Genomic DNA, 16,759 nt, shown 5'->3' on the forward strand with positions numbered 1-16,759 from the left:
TGAGGAGAGGGACTTGGGGGTGCTGGTGGATGAGAAGCTCAACAGGAGCTGTCAATGTGCACTTGCAGCCCAGAAAGTCAACCAGAGGCTGGGCTGCATCAGGAGAAGTGTGGCCAGCAGGTCAAGGGAGGTGATTCTCCCCCTCTGCTCAGCTCTGGTGAGACCCCACCTGGAGTACTGCATCCAGTTCTGGAGCCTCTATTACAAGAGGGATATGGACATGCTGGAAGGTGTCCAGAGAAGGGCCATGAGGATGATCAGAGGGCTGGAGAAGAGAAGGCTCTGAGGTGACCTTCTTGTGGCCTTCCAGTATCTGAAGGGGGCTCCAAGAAAGCTGGGGAGGGACTTTTTAGGATATCAGGTAGTGACAGGACTGGGGGGAATGGAATAAAGCTGGAAGTGGGGAGATTCAGACTGGACGTTAGGAAGAAGTTCTTCCCCATGAGAGTGGTGAGAGCCTGGAATGGGTTGTGCAGGGAGGTGGTTGAGGTCCCATCCCTGGAGGTGTTTAAGGCCAGGCTGGATGAGGCTCTGGCCAGCCTGATGTAGTGTGAGGTGTCCCTGCCCATGGCAGGGAGGGTGGAACTGGATGAGCCTTGTGGTCCCTTCCAACCCTGACTGATTCTATGATTCTCTCAAGTAGATCCCTGTTCCTCCTGAACTGGATGCAGTATTCCAGGTGAGGTCTCAGCAGAGCAGAGTAGAGGGGGAGGAGAACCTCCCTCGATCTGCTGGACACACTCTTCTTAATGCTACCTCTTCTTAATGTTACCTCTTCAGAGATGTAGGATTTAGTGCTTACCTGCACTGGGTTTCTGGAACCTATTTTGAATCTTGAAGTCTCCTGTGATTTCAATACCAAGGCTCCAGTCTTATGAATACTTTGGATTAAAGTTTATCCATCTGTCCCCTAGCAGTGAAAGCAGGCAGACATACAGATAAATACCTTTGAAAAGCTCTAAAGCAAAAATTTTTTTTGGTAGTATAGAGGATCTAAGGATCAGGGGGAAATACTCAGTGTTAAGTGTCCTCTTCTCCAGTTATCTCTTCTTTTTGTATTGGCCTTTAGGCTTACATGGGAACCACATGGGGGCTGGACTAGATGATCTTTTGGGGTCCCTTCCAACCCCTAACACTCTGTGGACTCAGAATCTCTTGGCTGTATCTCAGCTGTTGTGTATAATACAGGGTATTTATCTCTCTGTGTAGGTCACCTTCCATGCAGTGGAAGTCTTGCTCTGGCTATTTGTGGTTGAATATCTTCATTCCTTCACTCCCTACCTGGGATACCTTGCCTGTTTAAGAGTCCATTTTCACAATCATTTCTTTCCGCTGTTCAGGAATTTCCTCTTCTCCAAACCTCAGCCTCTTAAGACAAGCTTGTTCTTGAAGTTGTCCTTAATTTTCTGCTAGGTTATTGTTCTTAGAGGTTCCACCTGAAGGTCCGGATCCTTCCAAAGGCATATCAGGCTCCCAGGCCTAGTTCAGAGAGCACATGCAGATCTTTTTCTTCACTCAAGGTGTTCTTGATGCAGTAATTTCAAAGCTTCAAGCGTAATTCATAAACTCTGCCTCCCAGTTCCTGTACCACTCTGATAATTTCATGATAGATTCTTATTGATGAATGGTAGCATTTACCAAATGATAATTATCTGAACATGTTGATTTTGTCTGTCCTCATGTATGTGTAATTTCAGGATTTATTTTAAAGAAGAAAATTTGGTTTAAGTTGATGATTTATTTATTATTGGGGTGTTTTTAGCACTTTCCTCCCTCTCACTCTCTCATTTCAGATGTTGCAGTTGTGGACATGAGTGATATTTCCAAGCAACCATCACTGTTCTACCACCTTGGAGTGCGGGAAAGCTTTGACATGGCTAATAATGTCATACTCTACCATGACACTGATGCTGACACTGCTCAGTCTCTCAAAGTAAGATTCTCACTTGAAAATCTGCTTCATTTTTGGAAATATATTTAAATAGTGATGTTTGTGTTTGGTTTATTTCTGTGATTTTTCTGGCAGCTAAATCATACTCAGAAAAACAGCTGCTAGCAAAAATGGTAGTTACCAGAATAACATAAAAGCTTGTCTATAAGAAGAGATCCATAGTATAGGACTGATTTTGTTTTAGATGGTTAGACTTGGAAGTGAGAATGCAGATATGATATCTTCCTTCCTTTCTCACTTTCAGTTAGAGTGCATGTTAGAAAAATGTGATAGCCTCTACAACAACACCACTCAAACCAGCAGAGTATTGCAACCTACTTCTACTCCAGAAGCACTTCTGTCAGATGAGATTTGTGTCTCCTAGGTGCTGAGTAGCTGAGACTACAGAATCTCCCTTTTATTGCTGTTTGAAGATATGAGATCCTCACCAAATCATTTTATAGGCCTGTTGTTCATTCTGATGGTAGGATAACACATGCTGTACTCTTCAGTCCTCAAATTGCTATTCCAGGTGCTAGTCATCCATGGTGGATGTTTCTGTCTTTCTCAGTGCAGCCTCTCTTGGCTTTAGATCACATTTAGGTTTTTATCCAATGTATTATCACCTATTGCTGCTTTTCATTTTCTTGCTACCTTCACTTAGAGCAGTGTCCTTTAATGCCTTGTGATTTTTTCCTTATTTTGAGTTATTTCCCGTTATTACTCATATTTTTCACACCATCAATGTCCAAAAATCTTTTATGGAATTCTCCAAACTGTCTTGATACAATAAGTCTACTAAGCTTAATCTTAATTTTGTATGATACTTGATACTATAAGAATATTTAGTTTAACCTTAATTTTGTATGAGTCTTCTCTTTTCCCAGAAAAGCTCTATTCTGCCACTGCTTCACTTTCCTCTTTTCTGCCCTCAGTGTCATCAATTTTACTCTGATGTGTCTAGTACCCCATGTGTCCTTTCCTCTGGTGGTACTCCACATAGATATTTACATTCATGTTCTGTATGACCTGGAGTCACTACAACTCAGAGCTGGAGTCTCTCATACTCTGCTCAGAGAAGTGGTCCATATAGCTATGTGCTAAGGCACACTTCCATGCCCTCCATGCCTCAGGGAAGAGGCATCCACACCCTCCCTGGGTGACCTGTTCCAGAGTCTCATCACCTTCCTACTGAAGAACTTCTTCCTTAAATCCACTCCAACCCTACTCACCCTCAGCTTGAAACCATTCTCCCTTGTCCTATTGCTAGACATCCTTATGAGAAGTCCCTTGCAGCCCTCCTGTTGACTTCCTTTCCAAAGTAAAGCTAGACTAAAAACCTTCTTTAAAAGCTCCTCTCCAGCTGTGAATAATTTTTGTCTCACAAATGCCTTGAGTATGGGCAAATGCCCAGGTATGTGGAGTGCCCAGCCTGGGACACTCCAGTTCCAGGCAAGGGCAATGTTCTTTGTATTCTGAGCACCTCTTTAAATAGGTTTCTTCTTCAAATAATTATTTTTTTCCTAACCTGAACTATTAATACTTTTCCTGATGGTGCTTTTTTCCCTTACATGGAATTCACTGGGGCAGGAAGCATGGCTTATGATGTGAAGAACACATCTGCAGAGGTGTGTGTGTGCATGTATAGCAGTTATTCTCATTGGAAACAATCCATCATTCCCAGTAAAAAGAAATAAATGGTTTTATTATCCTTTTCATTTTTTTTCTTTACAGGATATGGTATCTCAGAAAAACACAGTAAGTATTAAATCCACATTAATTTTTAAAACACAAAATGAAGATACTATTTTTGAGGTAAGTCTAATTAAGAAGCTGCCAAGCATATATATATATATGCTCTGTGATTAAATGAAGGTTAAAATAGTAGAATTTTTTTGGGGTTTAATTTCATTTTATTTTATAGAATGGCTCAGGTTGAAAGGGATCTAAGAGATCATCTACTCCAATCTCCCCACCATGGGTAGGGATACCTCTCAACTAGATTCAGCTGGTCATGGCCTCATCCAGGCTGGCCTTGAACACTCCCAGGGAGGAGACATCCGCAGCCTCCCTGGACAGCCTATTCCATAGTCTCACAACCTTCATAGTGAAGAACTTCTTCCTAAGATCCAGTCTAAATCTACACTCCCTCAGCTTCAAATCATTCCCCCTTGTCCTGTTGCTGGACACCCTCATGGAATGCCCCTCTCCAGTCTTCCTTTTGACTTCCTTTCCAAAGTAAAGCTTGATTGAAAACTTTCCCTCACTGGAAAGAATTCCTTCCTAATCTCCAGTCTCAATCTGCCCTCCCCAAGCTTCAATCCATTCCCTCTCATCCTATCACTACAAGCCCTTGTAAAAAGTCCCTTTTTAAGGGATGCCTTTAGAAATGTTATGTCTGTAGGCTGATAGATTAAAACATAACCTCAGAAATTCTCTTTCTCCCTTTACCACTTGTGCAAACATATATGTGTGTGTGATGCCTTAATCAGAGAATCATAGAATGGTTTGGGTTGGAAGGGACCTCTGAAGGTCATCCAGTCCAACCCCCATGTAGTCAGCAGAGACATCCTCCACTAAGTCAGGTTGCTCAGAGCCCTGTCCAGACTGACCTTGAGTATCTCCAGGGATGGGGCCTCAACTACCTCCTTGGGCAACCTGTTGCAGTGTTGCAGCACCCTTATGGTGCAGAACTTGTTCCTCACATCCAATCTCAATCTGCTCCTCTCTCATTTCAAACCATTGTCCCTTGTCCTGTCACTGCAGGCCTTTGCAAACAGTCCCTCAGCAGCCTTCTTGTAGCCCCCTTCAGGTACTGGCAGGCTACTCTAAGGTCTCCCTGGAGCCTTCTCTTCTCCAGGCTGAACATCCCCAAGTTTCCCCAGCCTTTCCTTGTAGCAGAGGTGCTCCAGCCCCCTGAGCATCTTCGTGGCTCTCCTCTGGGCCCACTCCCTCAGGTCCATGTCCTTCCTGTGTTGGAGGCTTACTTCTGTATCTCAGACAGCTTTGGTACTCTATTCTCATCCTCTTTCTTACAAACTCATAGATGTTACTTAGGACTGCAGAAGCTTCTTTCCCAAAGTAAAGGCTTATTGTGACATGCCAGCACATCTTAGAGGTTTTGTCATACCTCACCTCAGGTCAGTGGTTATTTTCGTTAGGCATTTTGAGAACTACTGACTTTGCAAAAATCTTGAACTTCCATTTATTCCTCTCTGTTTCCCAACATTCACCAGATACTTTTACTTTCTTCTGTGAAACACAGAGCAGAACAAAGGTAATCAAATGTTCTTTGACTTTGCTGATAATTTAAAATAGAGCTGGAAGAGATAATGCAGCAGTCACAACAGTTTATTTCCAGCTGCTGTTTGTACTTGCCCACAGGACTGCATGTAGGCTAAAGATAGATCAGTTTGAGCACATGAGTAAATCCAGGTCGTTTTCCTGTCTGTCCTGATGATCTTTGAACTGGTTTCACCTGTGGCGTGTGAACTGCATCTGCTGTTCTGCAGCTCTATGAAGGGAAGCCTCAGAATGAGGCAGATTTGCTTGTGAATGCTACTAGCCATCAGTAGATGATCAAAAGAGAAGGCTCTGAGGAGACCTTCTTGTGGCCTTCCAGTATCTGAAAGGGGCTCCAAGAAAGCTGGGGAGGGACTTTTTAGGGTGTCAGGGAGTGACAGGACTGGGGGGGATGGAGCAAAACTGGAAGTGGGTAGATTCAGATTGGATGTTAGGAAGAAGTTGTTCCCCATGAGGGTGGTGAGACACTGGCACAGGTTGCCCAGGGAGGTGGTGGAAGCCTCATCCCTGGAGGGTTTTGCAGCCAGGCTGGATGTGGCTGTGAGCAACCTGCTGTAGTGTGAGGTGTCCTTGCCCAGTCTAGTTGAAAACAGATGATCCTTGAGGTCCCTTCCAGCCCTGACAATTCTATGATTCTATGAAATTGTGACTGAGCCATATGGTGGTGATGCCTTGAAGATCTTCTTGAAGACCAGAAGACGGTGGCAAGTTTGGCCTTGTGCAATCAAATCAGCAGCCTGCAATCTTTTCTTTTGGCAGCATCTTTCTCCCCCAGAGGGAGATACTTACCTTCAGATGGAGGAGAAGATGATCTGGTGACATGGTTTCTACAGCAGAGCCTGGTATTAGACCATGTGGTTAGCAAAAAGGCAAAGAGGAACCCTGAAATTAGAATCTTGATTCTTCCTCTAAAAAGGAGCTATTGCCTAACCCATTTAAAAAAAACGCTTAAATTAAGAAAATGAATGTGAGTAAAATCCAGTGAGGAAAGAATAAAGTAACCTTTGCCCCTCATCCTGTCCCTGCAGGCCTTTGCAAACAGTCCCTCTGCAGCCTTCTTGTAGCCCCTTTCAGGTACTGGAAGACTGCTCTTACGTCTGCCTGGAGCCTTCTCTTCTCCATGCTGAACAGCCCCAACTCTCTCAGCCTGTCCTCATAGCAGAGGTGTTCTAGCCCCCCAGTCATCTTTTCATGGTCCTCTTCTGGACCTGCTCCATCAGGTCCATGTCCTTCCTGTGTTGAGGGCTCCAGAGCTGGATGCAGTACTCCAGGTGAGGTCTCACCAGAGGAAAGTGGCAGAATCATCTCTCTCCATCTCTGGCCATGCTGATTTTGATGCAGCCCAGGATGCCATTGACCTTCCAGGCTGCAAGTGCACACCCCTGGCCCATGTTCAGCTTCTCTTCCACCAGCACCCCCAAGCCCTTTTCTGCCCTGACCTAGGTGCAGGACCTTGCACTTTGCCTTGTTGAACCTCATGAGATTCTCCTCAGCCAACCTCTCCGGCCTGTCTCTTCAGTTTGTTTCAAACTGGCATTGAAGATACAAACTAGAACTGGAAAAATTATTAAGCCAGGTACAGAATAGAAGGAGAAAGACTTTAATAGTTAGTTTTTCTTTAGCTGATGGGATGCCTGAAGATATTCCACTAACCCTGTTAATTGCTTTCAGGCAAGCTATTTAAAGGAAAATAACCTGGATATTAAACCAAAAAGATTTATTATACTACAGTTAGGCCTGGAGGCCTGATGAATTGTTTTCAGAGATTTAACTGTGGGGTTTTTTTTCCCATTAAATCCTGTAGCAGCCCTTATAGTAATCAGAGAATAATGTCTGGCCCATGGAGGTGTCATTTGCAGAAATTCTCCTTGATCTAAAGGCAACAAGAATGCAATTTATCCTTGCCACAAGGAAGTCCTTTTAAACCAAAAATCACTTTTTATTGTGACTTTTATTGTAATTGGCAGCAAGTCTCTGAGGTGTTTCAGTAGCTTGTATAAACTGGACTGTGGCTACTCTTTGAAGGCAGTGCATGTTTGAGAAGACTAAACAGAAAGATTTTGACACTTGGACTCATATTCTGCAATTCAGCAGCCTCAGTGGATTGAAAAACAGAGCCAAAATACTAAAGTGTGATTCTATGGATTTATATAATCTGAAGAAATGATACTGCAGAGCAGCTTTCAAGCTTTTATTTTGAAATTAATTTTTGCAATATAATATAAATATAAAAGTTTATATGGTATAGAGATTTAATGATACATTTCTATCAAAGCCTGAAACTGCAGAAATATTAAAATAATTTGCAAAAAAAAATGAAAGAGGAATAGAAACAACTTAAACACAATCCTGGGGAGATATGAAGCTGCTGGATAGGGTCCAGAGGGGGCCCACAAAGATGATCAGAGGGCTGGAGAACCTCCCTATGGGGATAGGCTTAGAGAAGTTGGGGTTGTTCAGCCTGGAGAAGAGAAGGCTCCAGGGAGACCTTAGAGCAGCCTGCCAGTACCTGAAGGGGACCTACAAGAAAAGCAGGAAGGGACTTTTGACAAGGGCTTGTAGTGATAGGATGAGAGGGAATGGATTGAAGCTCGAGGAGGGCAGATTTAGACTGAAGATGAGGAAGAAATTCTTTCCAGTGAGAGTGGTGAGACACTGAAACAGGTTGCCTAGGGAGGTCACAAATGCCCCCTCCCTGGAGGTGTTCAAGGCCAAGTTGGATGAAGCCTTGAGCAACCTGGGCTAGTTGAGAGGCATCCCTGCCCATGGCAGTGGTGTTGGAATTAGGTGATCTTTAAGTCCCTTCCACCCTAAACCACTCTATGATTCTATGAATAGTATCAAAACAATGAATAACTCAATATGATCATTGTATGATCAATGTTTCTAATCATGAAACACAGCACTGTTACTACTGATACAATGAAAACTAAGGCTTTTAAAATTCATTAGTTATTTTTAATGGAAATGTTACTATCTCAAGGGGTGCATATTGGTAGTGCTTGGATTATTGGTAACTAATCAGGTGATGACTCTGATAGGTTCATAAAAGGAAGACTTGAAAGCAGCTTACTGTTGACACATGGATGATGTATAGACAAAAATCCTGTAGACAGAGAAATCTGACATTCTGGGTGGCAAAAAATCCTATAGCTAGAGAAATCTGACATTCTGGGTGGCAAAAAATCCTATAGCTAGAGAAGTCTGACATTCTGGGTGGCAAAAAATCCTATAGCTAGAGAAATCTGACATTCTGGGTGGCAAAAAATCCTATAGCTAGAGAAATCTGACATTCTGGGTGGCAAAAAATCCTATAGCTAGAGAAATCTGACATTCTGGGTGGCAAAAAATCCTATAGCTAGAGAAATCTGACATTCTGGGTGGCAAAAAATCCTATAGCTAGAGAAATCTGACATTCTGGGTGGCAAAAAATCCTATAGCTAGAGAAATCTGACATTCTGGGTGGCAAAAAATCCTATAGCTAGAGAAATCTGACATTCTGGGTGGCAAAAAATCCTATAGCTAGAGAAATCTGACATTCTGGGTGGCAAAAAATCCTATAGCTAGAGAAATCTGACATTCTGGGTGGCAAAAAATCCTATAGCTAGAGAAATCTGACATTCTGGGTGGCAAAAAATCCTATAGCTAGAGAAATCTGACATTCTGGGTGGCAAAAAATCCTATAGCTAGAGAAATCTGACATTCTGGGTGGCAAAAAATCCTATAGCTAGAGAAATCTGACATTCTGGGTAGCAAAAAATCCTATAGCCAGAGAAGTCTGACATTCTGGGTAGCAAAAAATCCTATAGCCAGAGAAGTCTGACATTCTGGGTGCCAAGGTATTGCACAATTTACTTGGCCTTGTAAATATGGCCTTGCTATAAATATTTTTGCTTTCTGTTGTTTCTTTTCTTTTAAGAATTTCTCTGTCCATGTGTCCTGTCTGTCTTGTTGACTCTTACACTGTTTTGTGGTGATGTTTTCCTCTTTGTTGCTCTATTTCAATTTGGAGTAGGTTGCCAACCACAAAGCTTTTCTTCGGGTTGAAGTGCCTGCTGAATACCACAGTGGTAGTCTGATAGGCAAAGTATGTATCACTTTAAATCTGCTTTGTGGCTAATAGAGATGTCATCTCCTTACTGTCTTTCTAGGCATTTAAAAATGGATAAGAATACTTCAAGGATAGTGCTTGGCAGGATCTTGTTTTTCAGAGTGATTGTAATCTTAGAGCACTTAGTCCTTGCAAGCTGGACCATGAGAACTTAGAATGTTTGGCTTCTGATAATTTCTATTCACAATCTGCATGTGCTCAGCTCTAGAAGAAAGAGTGTGGTGGTTTTTTTAATAATTTATAATCTCTTAGTTACCTGCATGGCAAGATGGATAAGAATGTGATGTTACAGAAAACTACTGTGAAAACATTCATTCTTAAGACAACAGAGCATTAAGCTCCCTGAACACTCATGGAGTGAATATGGTTCACTTTCTGTTACCCTATTTTTTCCTTCTATGGCAAGCACTCCTAATGCTCGTGATGCTCAGGCAAATGGCAAAATGAACTGCATGGCTCGAGTAAAATAATTGTGCTGTTAGCTGTGCTGCCCTAATTCCCCCTCTAAAAATGCAAAGATTTTACTCAATATTATTTATTTTTTTAAAAGGCCCAACCTTCAGTTTTAGTGTAGTGTTTCTGTCACACAGTCATAGCATGTTAGGGGTTAGAAAGTACCCTGGAAGATCACTGAGTCTGACAACCTCCTGCCAGAGCAGGAGCAACTAGAGCAGATCACACAGGAATGCAGCCAGGCAGGTTTGGAATGTCTCCAGAGAAGGGGACTCCACAACCTCTCTGGGCAGCCTGCTCCAGGCCTCTGCCACCCTCACACTGAAAAAGTTTTCCCTTCTGTTCCTGTGGCACCTCCTCTGGCACCTCCCAGGTCCCCTTCCCCTACACTGCTCTCCAACAGGTCAGTCCCCAGCCTATCCTGGTCCATGTGGTTGTTCTTTCCGAGGTGCAGGACTCTACCCTTGTCCTTGTTGGATTTCATTCCCTTTCTCCCCACCCAACTCTCCAGCCTGTCCAGACTTGGCTGAATGGCAGCACAGCCTTCAGATGTGTCAGCTACCCCTCCCAGTTTGGTGTCATCAGCAAACTTGCTGGCAGTGCCCTCTGTGCCCTCATCCAGGTCCTTGATGAATGCATTGAACAACACTGGCCCCAGCACTGACCCCTGAAGGACTCCACTAGACATAGGCCTCCAAACAGACTCTGACCTATTGCCCACAACTCTCTGACTTCTTTCTTCCAAGCAGTCCTCAATCTACCTCAGTCCACCTCAAAAGTGACAGTTGCAGTGGAATAACTGTAGCAGTACAATTAAAAAAAAAACCAACAGTTTATTAAGATCTAAAGTTTACTTTTAACAGCATTAGCCAAATATTTAGAGGAGTATCTTAACACAATGCACTCTACATGAGCCCTGTCTTGCCTGGAGCTTTAAAACAGCTTCTGTGGGGCCTAACTCTTTCAGCCCTTCAGCAAATTCTTAATTCCTTAGACCATTTTTCCCTGAGGAACACTTTCCTCTCTCAACCTACTTGCAGTTATTTCTTGGGATATTTTTAGGGTTTGGTTGGTTGTTGTTTTGTTTTGTTGTGTTTTGTTTTTTTTTCCCCATGTTCTTAAACCTTTGGCTTTTTTTGATGTAGATTTTAGAGTGCTGTGATTGATTGTGTCAGGGAGGTTGGAGTAGAGGATCTCTGAGCTCCCTTCCAACCTAAGGCATTCTATGGTTTTTTTCATCTTCCCAGCATTCTCCTGTTTTTTTAAGGTGACTTTAAATGGCTACAGCTTTTCTGTAAGCTTAGAGGATATGAAAAAACGAAAGGTGTGTTTGCTGTAGTGTTTGACACCTTGATGTCCCCAAGGTGGCAGTTGGAGGGTATTTAGTGGTGGGTGGGGATGTGACCCATCCCTGCTCCTACCTAGTTACTCTGAAATGCAGAGAATAGACACAGCTCCAAATGGGATCCTGGTGCTTCTAGTAGCTGCAGGAAACTTCCCAGTTCTCTGGGTTTTGGGGTCTTGCTCAGGAGCTGAAAACTCTGAACTTAGTGGGTTTGTGCCCTGAAGGGCATTTCCTTTCTCATCTGCCCTTTCAGCACTTCGATCCTGTTTGCACTTCCTCTGTGGCATATGAAGGATTTGGGGAGTTTGCCTTTAGAATTTTGTGTTCAAACTCTTCCATACATTACAAAACCTTGCAAAGTTTTGTTGGCTGATTGGTTTGGTGTTTGATGGCAGCAGGTGTTTTGCAGGCTCCTCTGGATTAAACACCTGCACAAAGTCCTTCCTAAAGTGTTTCTGCATTTCTCTCTCTTTGTAGGGAGCTCTGCATCATATCCTCCTACTTTCTGCAATTCTCTCTCTGTGGGGAGCTCTGCATCATAGCCTCCTAGGACAGGATGCAAGTACAAAAATCTGGGAGCAGAAGGTTGGCTTGTAACTGTAGGACCCTATCACATAAAGGAAGAATTTCACTGTATGATTGCCTCACAGACCTAGACCCTTGTTAATATTTGTAACTCTTCCACAGAAAATTCCTTGAATTCCATGCTTGCAAATCTTGTCTCTAACACTGTGCTAAAGCTTTATAGTACATGAGCTGCTTTGTTTTCTGTCAGTAAAAGATTCTGTGTGCACACAAATGTGTTTCCACTTCCCCTTGTTTTCTAAAACCTGTGCCTGTTTTTCTTTCAGGCTTCCAGTGGCAATTATTATTTTATTCCCTACATCATCACACCTTGTGCTGACTACTTTTGCTGTGAAAGTGATGCCCAACGAAGAGCTTCTGAGTATATGCAACCCAGCTGGGACAACATCCTGGGGCCACTTTGTGTCCCACTGGTGGACAAGTTCATCAGCCTTCTCAAGGACGTTCATGTTACGTCATGGTGATTTTACAACACACACACCTCCAGAACCTTTGAGAATCTCTTTTTTCATGTTATGATGAAAAGCTGCAGAATCTCGGGGATTACTGATTTTTATTTAGTTATTTATTGATTTATTTTATTTTTCCTCTGCATCTAATGGTGTTAAAAGACTTCTAACTTTACTGCTTCTCTGTTGATGTCCTACATAGAATCACAGAATATATTTGGTTGGAAGAGACCTTTAATATCGTCTAATCCAACCCTTGACCCAGCACTGCAGGGTCAGCACTAAGCCATGTCCCTAAGCACCAGGCCCACACACTGCTTAAACACCTTCAGAGATGGTGACTCCAGCACTGCCCTGGGCAGAACATTCCAGTGTTTGAGAACCCTTTCAGTGAAGAAATATTTCCTAACATCCAGCCTGAACCTCCCCTGGTACAGCTTGGAACTATTTCCAGTGGGACATTCTATGGTCCTGCTCTGGCAGGGGGGTTGGACTTGTTGATCTTTGAAGGTCCCTTCCAACCTCTAGCATCCTATGATCCTATGATTTCCTGTGGTTGTGTTGCTTGCCACCAAGGAGCAGAGGCTGTCCCCTCTTCACTCCAACCTCCCTTTAGGGAGCTGTAGAGAGCAACGAGGTCTCTCCTCAGCCTCCTGAACACCCCCAGCTCCCTCAGTCCCTCCTTGTAGCTCAGGTGCTCCAGGCCCTTCTCCAGCATCACTGCCTTTCTCTGGACAGGCTGAAGCCCCTCAATGTCCTTCCTGGAGTGAGGGGCCCAGAGATGAACCCAATAATCAAGGTGTGGCCTCATCAGTGCTGAGCACAAGGGGATGATCACTTCCCTGTCCCTGCTGCCCACCCTGTTTCTAATCCAAGCCAGGATGCCCTTGGCCTTCTTGGCTAATGTTCAGACATTGCAGCTAAATCAGCTTTTGGTAGCTTGGTTTTGGTTTAGTTTCTTTATTTGAAAGCCTCTTTGCTCCTTTTGTGATGTATCTCCTCTTTATATCACACTGGTCTTTGCTCTCTGTGTCACTTTATTGTCCCAGTTGCTGCTTTCTTTAGGACAGAGATTCAGAGTACCACACCTCAGTTTCCATAGAATCACAGAATGGCTCAGGTTGGAAGAGACCTTAGAGATCATCTACTCCAACCTCCCTGTCATGGGCAGGGATGCCTCTCAACTGGACTCAGCTGCTCAAGGCTTCATCCAACCTGGTCTTGAACATCCCCAGGGAGGAGGCATCCACAACCTCCCTGAGCAATCTGTTCCAGACTCTCATCACTCATGTAGAACTTCTTCCCAAGATCCCCTCTAACCCTGCTCTCCCTTAGCTTCAAACCATTCCCCCTTGTCCTGTCCCTAGACACCCTCAAGGAAAAGTCCCTCTGCAGCCTTCCTGTAGGATCCCTTCAGCTACTGGAAGGCAGCTCTAAGGTCCCTCTGGACCGCCCCCCCCCCCCCCAGCTCCCTCAGCCTGTTCTCATAGCAGAGGCGCTCCAGGCCTTCACTCACAATCTTGGTTGTAAAAATACTGATACCTAGCCCCAGAGTCTGAGGTGGGTCAAGGTGGATATGTGGGAACATTTGATGTGCACCTCCATCTGAGGTACTGTTAGAAATTAATGCTTTTTCTTAGAACTAACCATGTTTCATAAGCAGTATCTAACAGTCCTTTCCCCATCTATCTTTTCTTTCTTTAGTGCCTATTATAAAGAAACACTGCTGAATGATATCAGAAAAGCTAGAGAGAAGTATCAAGGAGATGAGCTGGCTAAGGAGCTGGCCAGGATTAAGCTTCGTATGGATAACACTGAAGTGCTGACTTCTGACATTGTCATAAACCTGCTTCTCTCTTACAGAGATATTCAGGTATGTTCCTGAAGACTAAGGAAGATTATTTTACCCTGGGATTTTGGCTTTTCTGTGTTCTTCTGTACTTGGTTATTTGGTAAACTCGTGATTCACAGCTGACAGTGAGTTGTTATGTTGTTGAATGGTTTGATTTGTTTGTTGGGCTTTGGACTCCTATTTATTTTGCCTACAAACAGGAAACACAGATTAGGTGACTTCCTGAGGTCACCTCCTTTGGTTTTAGTCATTTTTAACTTCCTTAAACAGTTAGCTGAGACACTAATAGTCATGATACAATTCAGTTTAGTGATGCTTTCCCCTGCCTTCAGTTTCTTTTAGTACTTCTTTTCCTTTTTCCTCTTAATTCATACCAGGACTATCATGCTATGGTGAAGCTGGTAGAAACACTAGAAATGCTTCCTACCTGTGATCTGGCTGATCAGCACAACATTAAATTTCATTATGCTTTTGCACTGAACCGGTAAGGACCATTAGGTGAGGTTGTTTCATGTTGTTGTGGTTCCCTATGGGCTGAAAAGATCAAATTCTTTTCCCTTGCTGCACACACTGACATTCACCAGTCATCTTTCCCTGATCCCATGCTTCCTGCACACCAGGAGAGTTTGCAACTTTTCTTTTCCAACAACCATCATTTTGTCAACAGCGTGGTGAAAGTGGATCTGGTGACTCCAGTGATGCCAATGGGTTCTTGGTCAGGCTGAGACTGCTTCTTCTGAATGTCTAGAAAAGTTTAGCGTGAGAGAGCTGGATGAATTATTAAAGTAACAGGTAACAAGCACTGCTAGGTACATGAATACACTTGTACCACAATACAGCTTCCTTGAAAGGCTGAAAGGTGATATGGACCTACAGGCAGGCTGCTAGATTAGGAAAGACAGAAATATTATTCATAGAATCACAGAGTGGTTTGGGCTGGAAGGGACCTCCAAAGATCATCTAGTCCTGCAGTGAACAGGGACATCCTCCACTAAATCAGGTTGCTCAGAGCCTTGTCCAGCCTCACCTTGAAGATCTCCAGGGATGGGGCCTCAGCTACCTCAGCAAAGAGGCCAAAGGGTAAGCCAAATTGTGTTCAAAACAGAGCAGACCTTAAAATCAAATCCAGTCCTAGCATGAGGACAGAGCTATGAAGACTTCAGTGTCTTTTTAAGGCAGTTCTGTCTTGACTTCTATGAAAGATGAGGGCAGCTGGAGCCACTGTAATTTAACTCAGCATGCTGTGTTTTAACAAGCAAACATATCCCAGTGCAATAATAAAAAGGGCAATTAACAAGTGAAGGGCATAACAGGGTGCCAGTAGAAAATCACAAGTAATTGTGAATAATAGTAGGTGTAGGAAATGATTCCTTTTGCAGAACACTAGGTACTAATTTCAAATATTCTGGTCTGCAATTACTCAGAGTTAGTAAAAAGCACATCATGGTGTTCTTCATTTTATGAGTGGCTTGCATGAAGCACTTGAAGGGTATATAAGGGGGTAAAAACAGCTCTTTTTTCATTTTCATAACTACCTGGAGAGTGCAAATTTAGTTCCAGCCTCAAAGTCCCATTCAGGGCCTTGTTTTTCTCATTGACTGTGTCAGATATTGAAGGTTCTACTATCAAATTGCATCCTCAGTGAAATGTGCCTTAACTCACTAAGTAGTTTCTTATTGTAAGTGAGGGTGTACAAAGGTGGTGAAACTCTGGAATAGGTTGCCCAGGCAGGTTGTGGATGCCTTTTCGTAGAGGAGTTCTGGGTTTAAATCAGTATTTATGTGGCTACAAGTAGTATCTCTGTGGTAGGAGAACTCATTTAGTTTTTATCTATTAACCAGCAATCATACATCAGCCTAAGTATCTGTCACGAGTAGTGATGGATGGGTTGTGGGATTAGATATTACTCCACCATCTTGCAATTACTATTTGAGATCTGAACTAATTAATTTTACTCTCTGCGTTTGATTTCAGAAGAAATAATGCAGGTGACAGAGAGAAGGCACTGCAAGTTATGCTTCAAGTCCTGCAGACATGTGATCATCCTGCTCCAGATATGTTTTGCTTGTGTGGGAGGATCTACAAGGATATGTTTCTGGATTCTGACTGTAAAGACACCGACAGTCGAGATCATGCCATCGAGTGGTAACAGAATAAAAACCCCAACAATAAGATCCATTTAAAAACATTTTCAGACTTCTGGTTATGAAAAGGAGGGTTGTAAGAATTAAAGATCAGTTGTTCACAGGATCACAGAGTGTTAGGGGTCAGAAGGGACCTCTGGAGATCATCAAGTTCAACCCCCCTGCCAGAGCAGGACCATAGAATCTGGTGCAGGTCACACAGGAACACATCCCGACAGGGCTTGAAAGTCTCCAGAGGAGACTCCACAACCTCTCTGGGCAGCCTGTTCCTGTGCTCTGAGACCCTCACAGTGAAGAAGTTCCTCCTCATGCTGAGGTGGAACTTCCTGTGCTGTAGTTTATATCCTTTGTCCCTTGTCCTATCCCAGGGTGCAATTGAGCAGAGACTGTCCCCTTCCTCTTGACCCCCAGCCCTCAGATATTTATAGACATTGATCAGATCCCCTCTCAGTCTTCTCTCCAGACTAAACAGCCCCAAGGCTCTCAGCCTTTTCTCATCAGGCAGTGCTCCAGTCCCTTCAGCATCCTTGTAGCCCTCCGTTGGACTCTCTCCAGTAGATCCCTGTTCCTCTTGAACTGGAGAGCCC

General features: G+C 43.5%; 1 protein-coding gene across 1 annotated transcript in view; it reads left to right on the forward strand.

Annotated features, from left to right (window-relative positions):
• MAP3K15 (mitogen-activated protein kinase kinase kinase 15) overlaps positions 1–16,759 on the forward strand; it is a 66,494-nt gene that overhangs the window by 14,872 nt on the left and 34,863 nt on the right. The window contains exons 2-8 of the mRNA XM_054396528.1: positions 1,794–1,933; positions 3,665–3,688; positions 9,249–9,320; positions 11,994–12,187; positions 13,881–14,049; positions 14,406–14,512; positions 16,003–16,173. Coding sequence (XP_054252503.1) covers positions 1,794–1,933; positions 3,665–3,688; positions 9,249–9,320; positions 11,994–12,187; positions 13,881–14,049; positions 14,406–14,512; positions 16,003–16,173 — 877 coding nt within the window. The remainder of the gene's footprint in view (positions 1–1,793; positions 1,934–3,664; positions 3,689–9,248; positions 9,321–11,993; positions 12,188–13,880; positions 14,050–14,405; positions 14,513–16,002; positions 16,174–16,759) is intronic.

This window comes from Indicator indicator, chromosome 1 (assembly GCF_027791375.1).
Source record: "Indicator indicator isolate 239-I01 chromosome 1, UM_Iind_1.1, whole genome shotgun sequence".
Lineage (NCBI taxonomy): Eukaryota > Metazoa > Chordata > Aves > Piciformes > Indicatoridae > Indicator > Indicator indicator.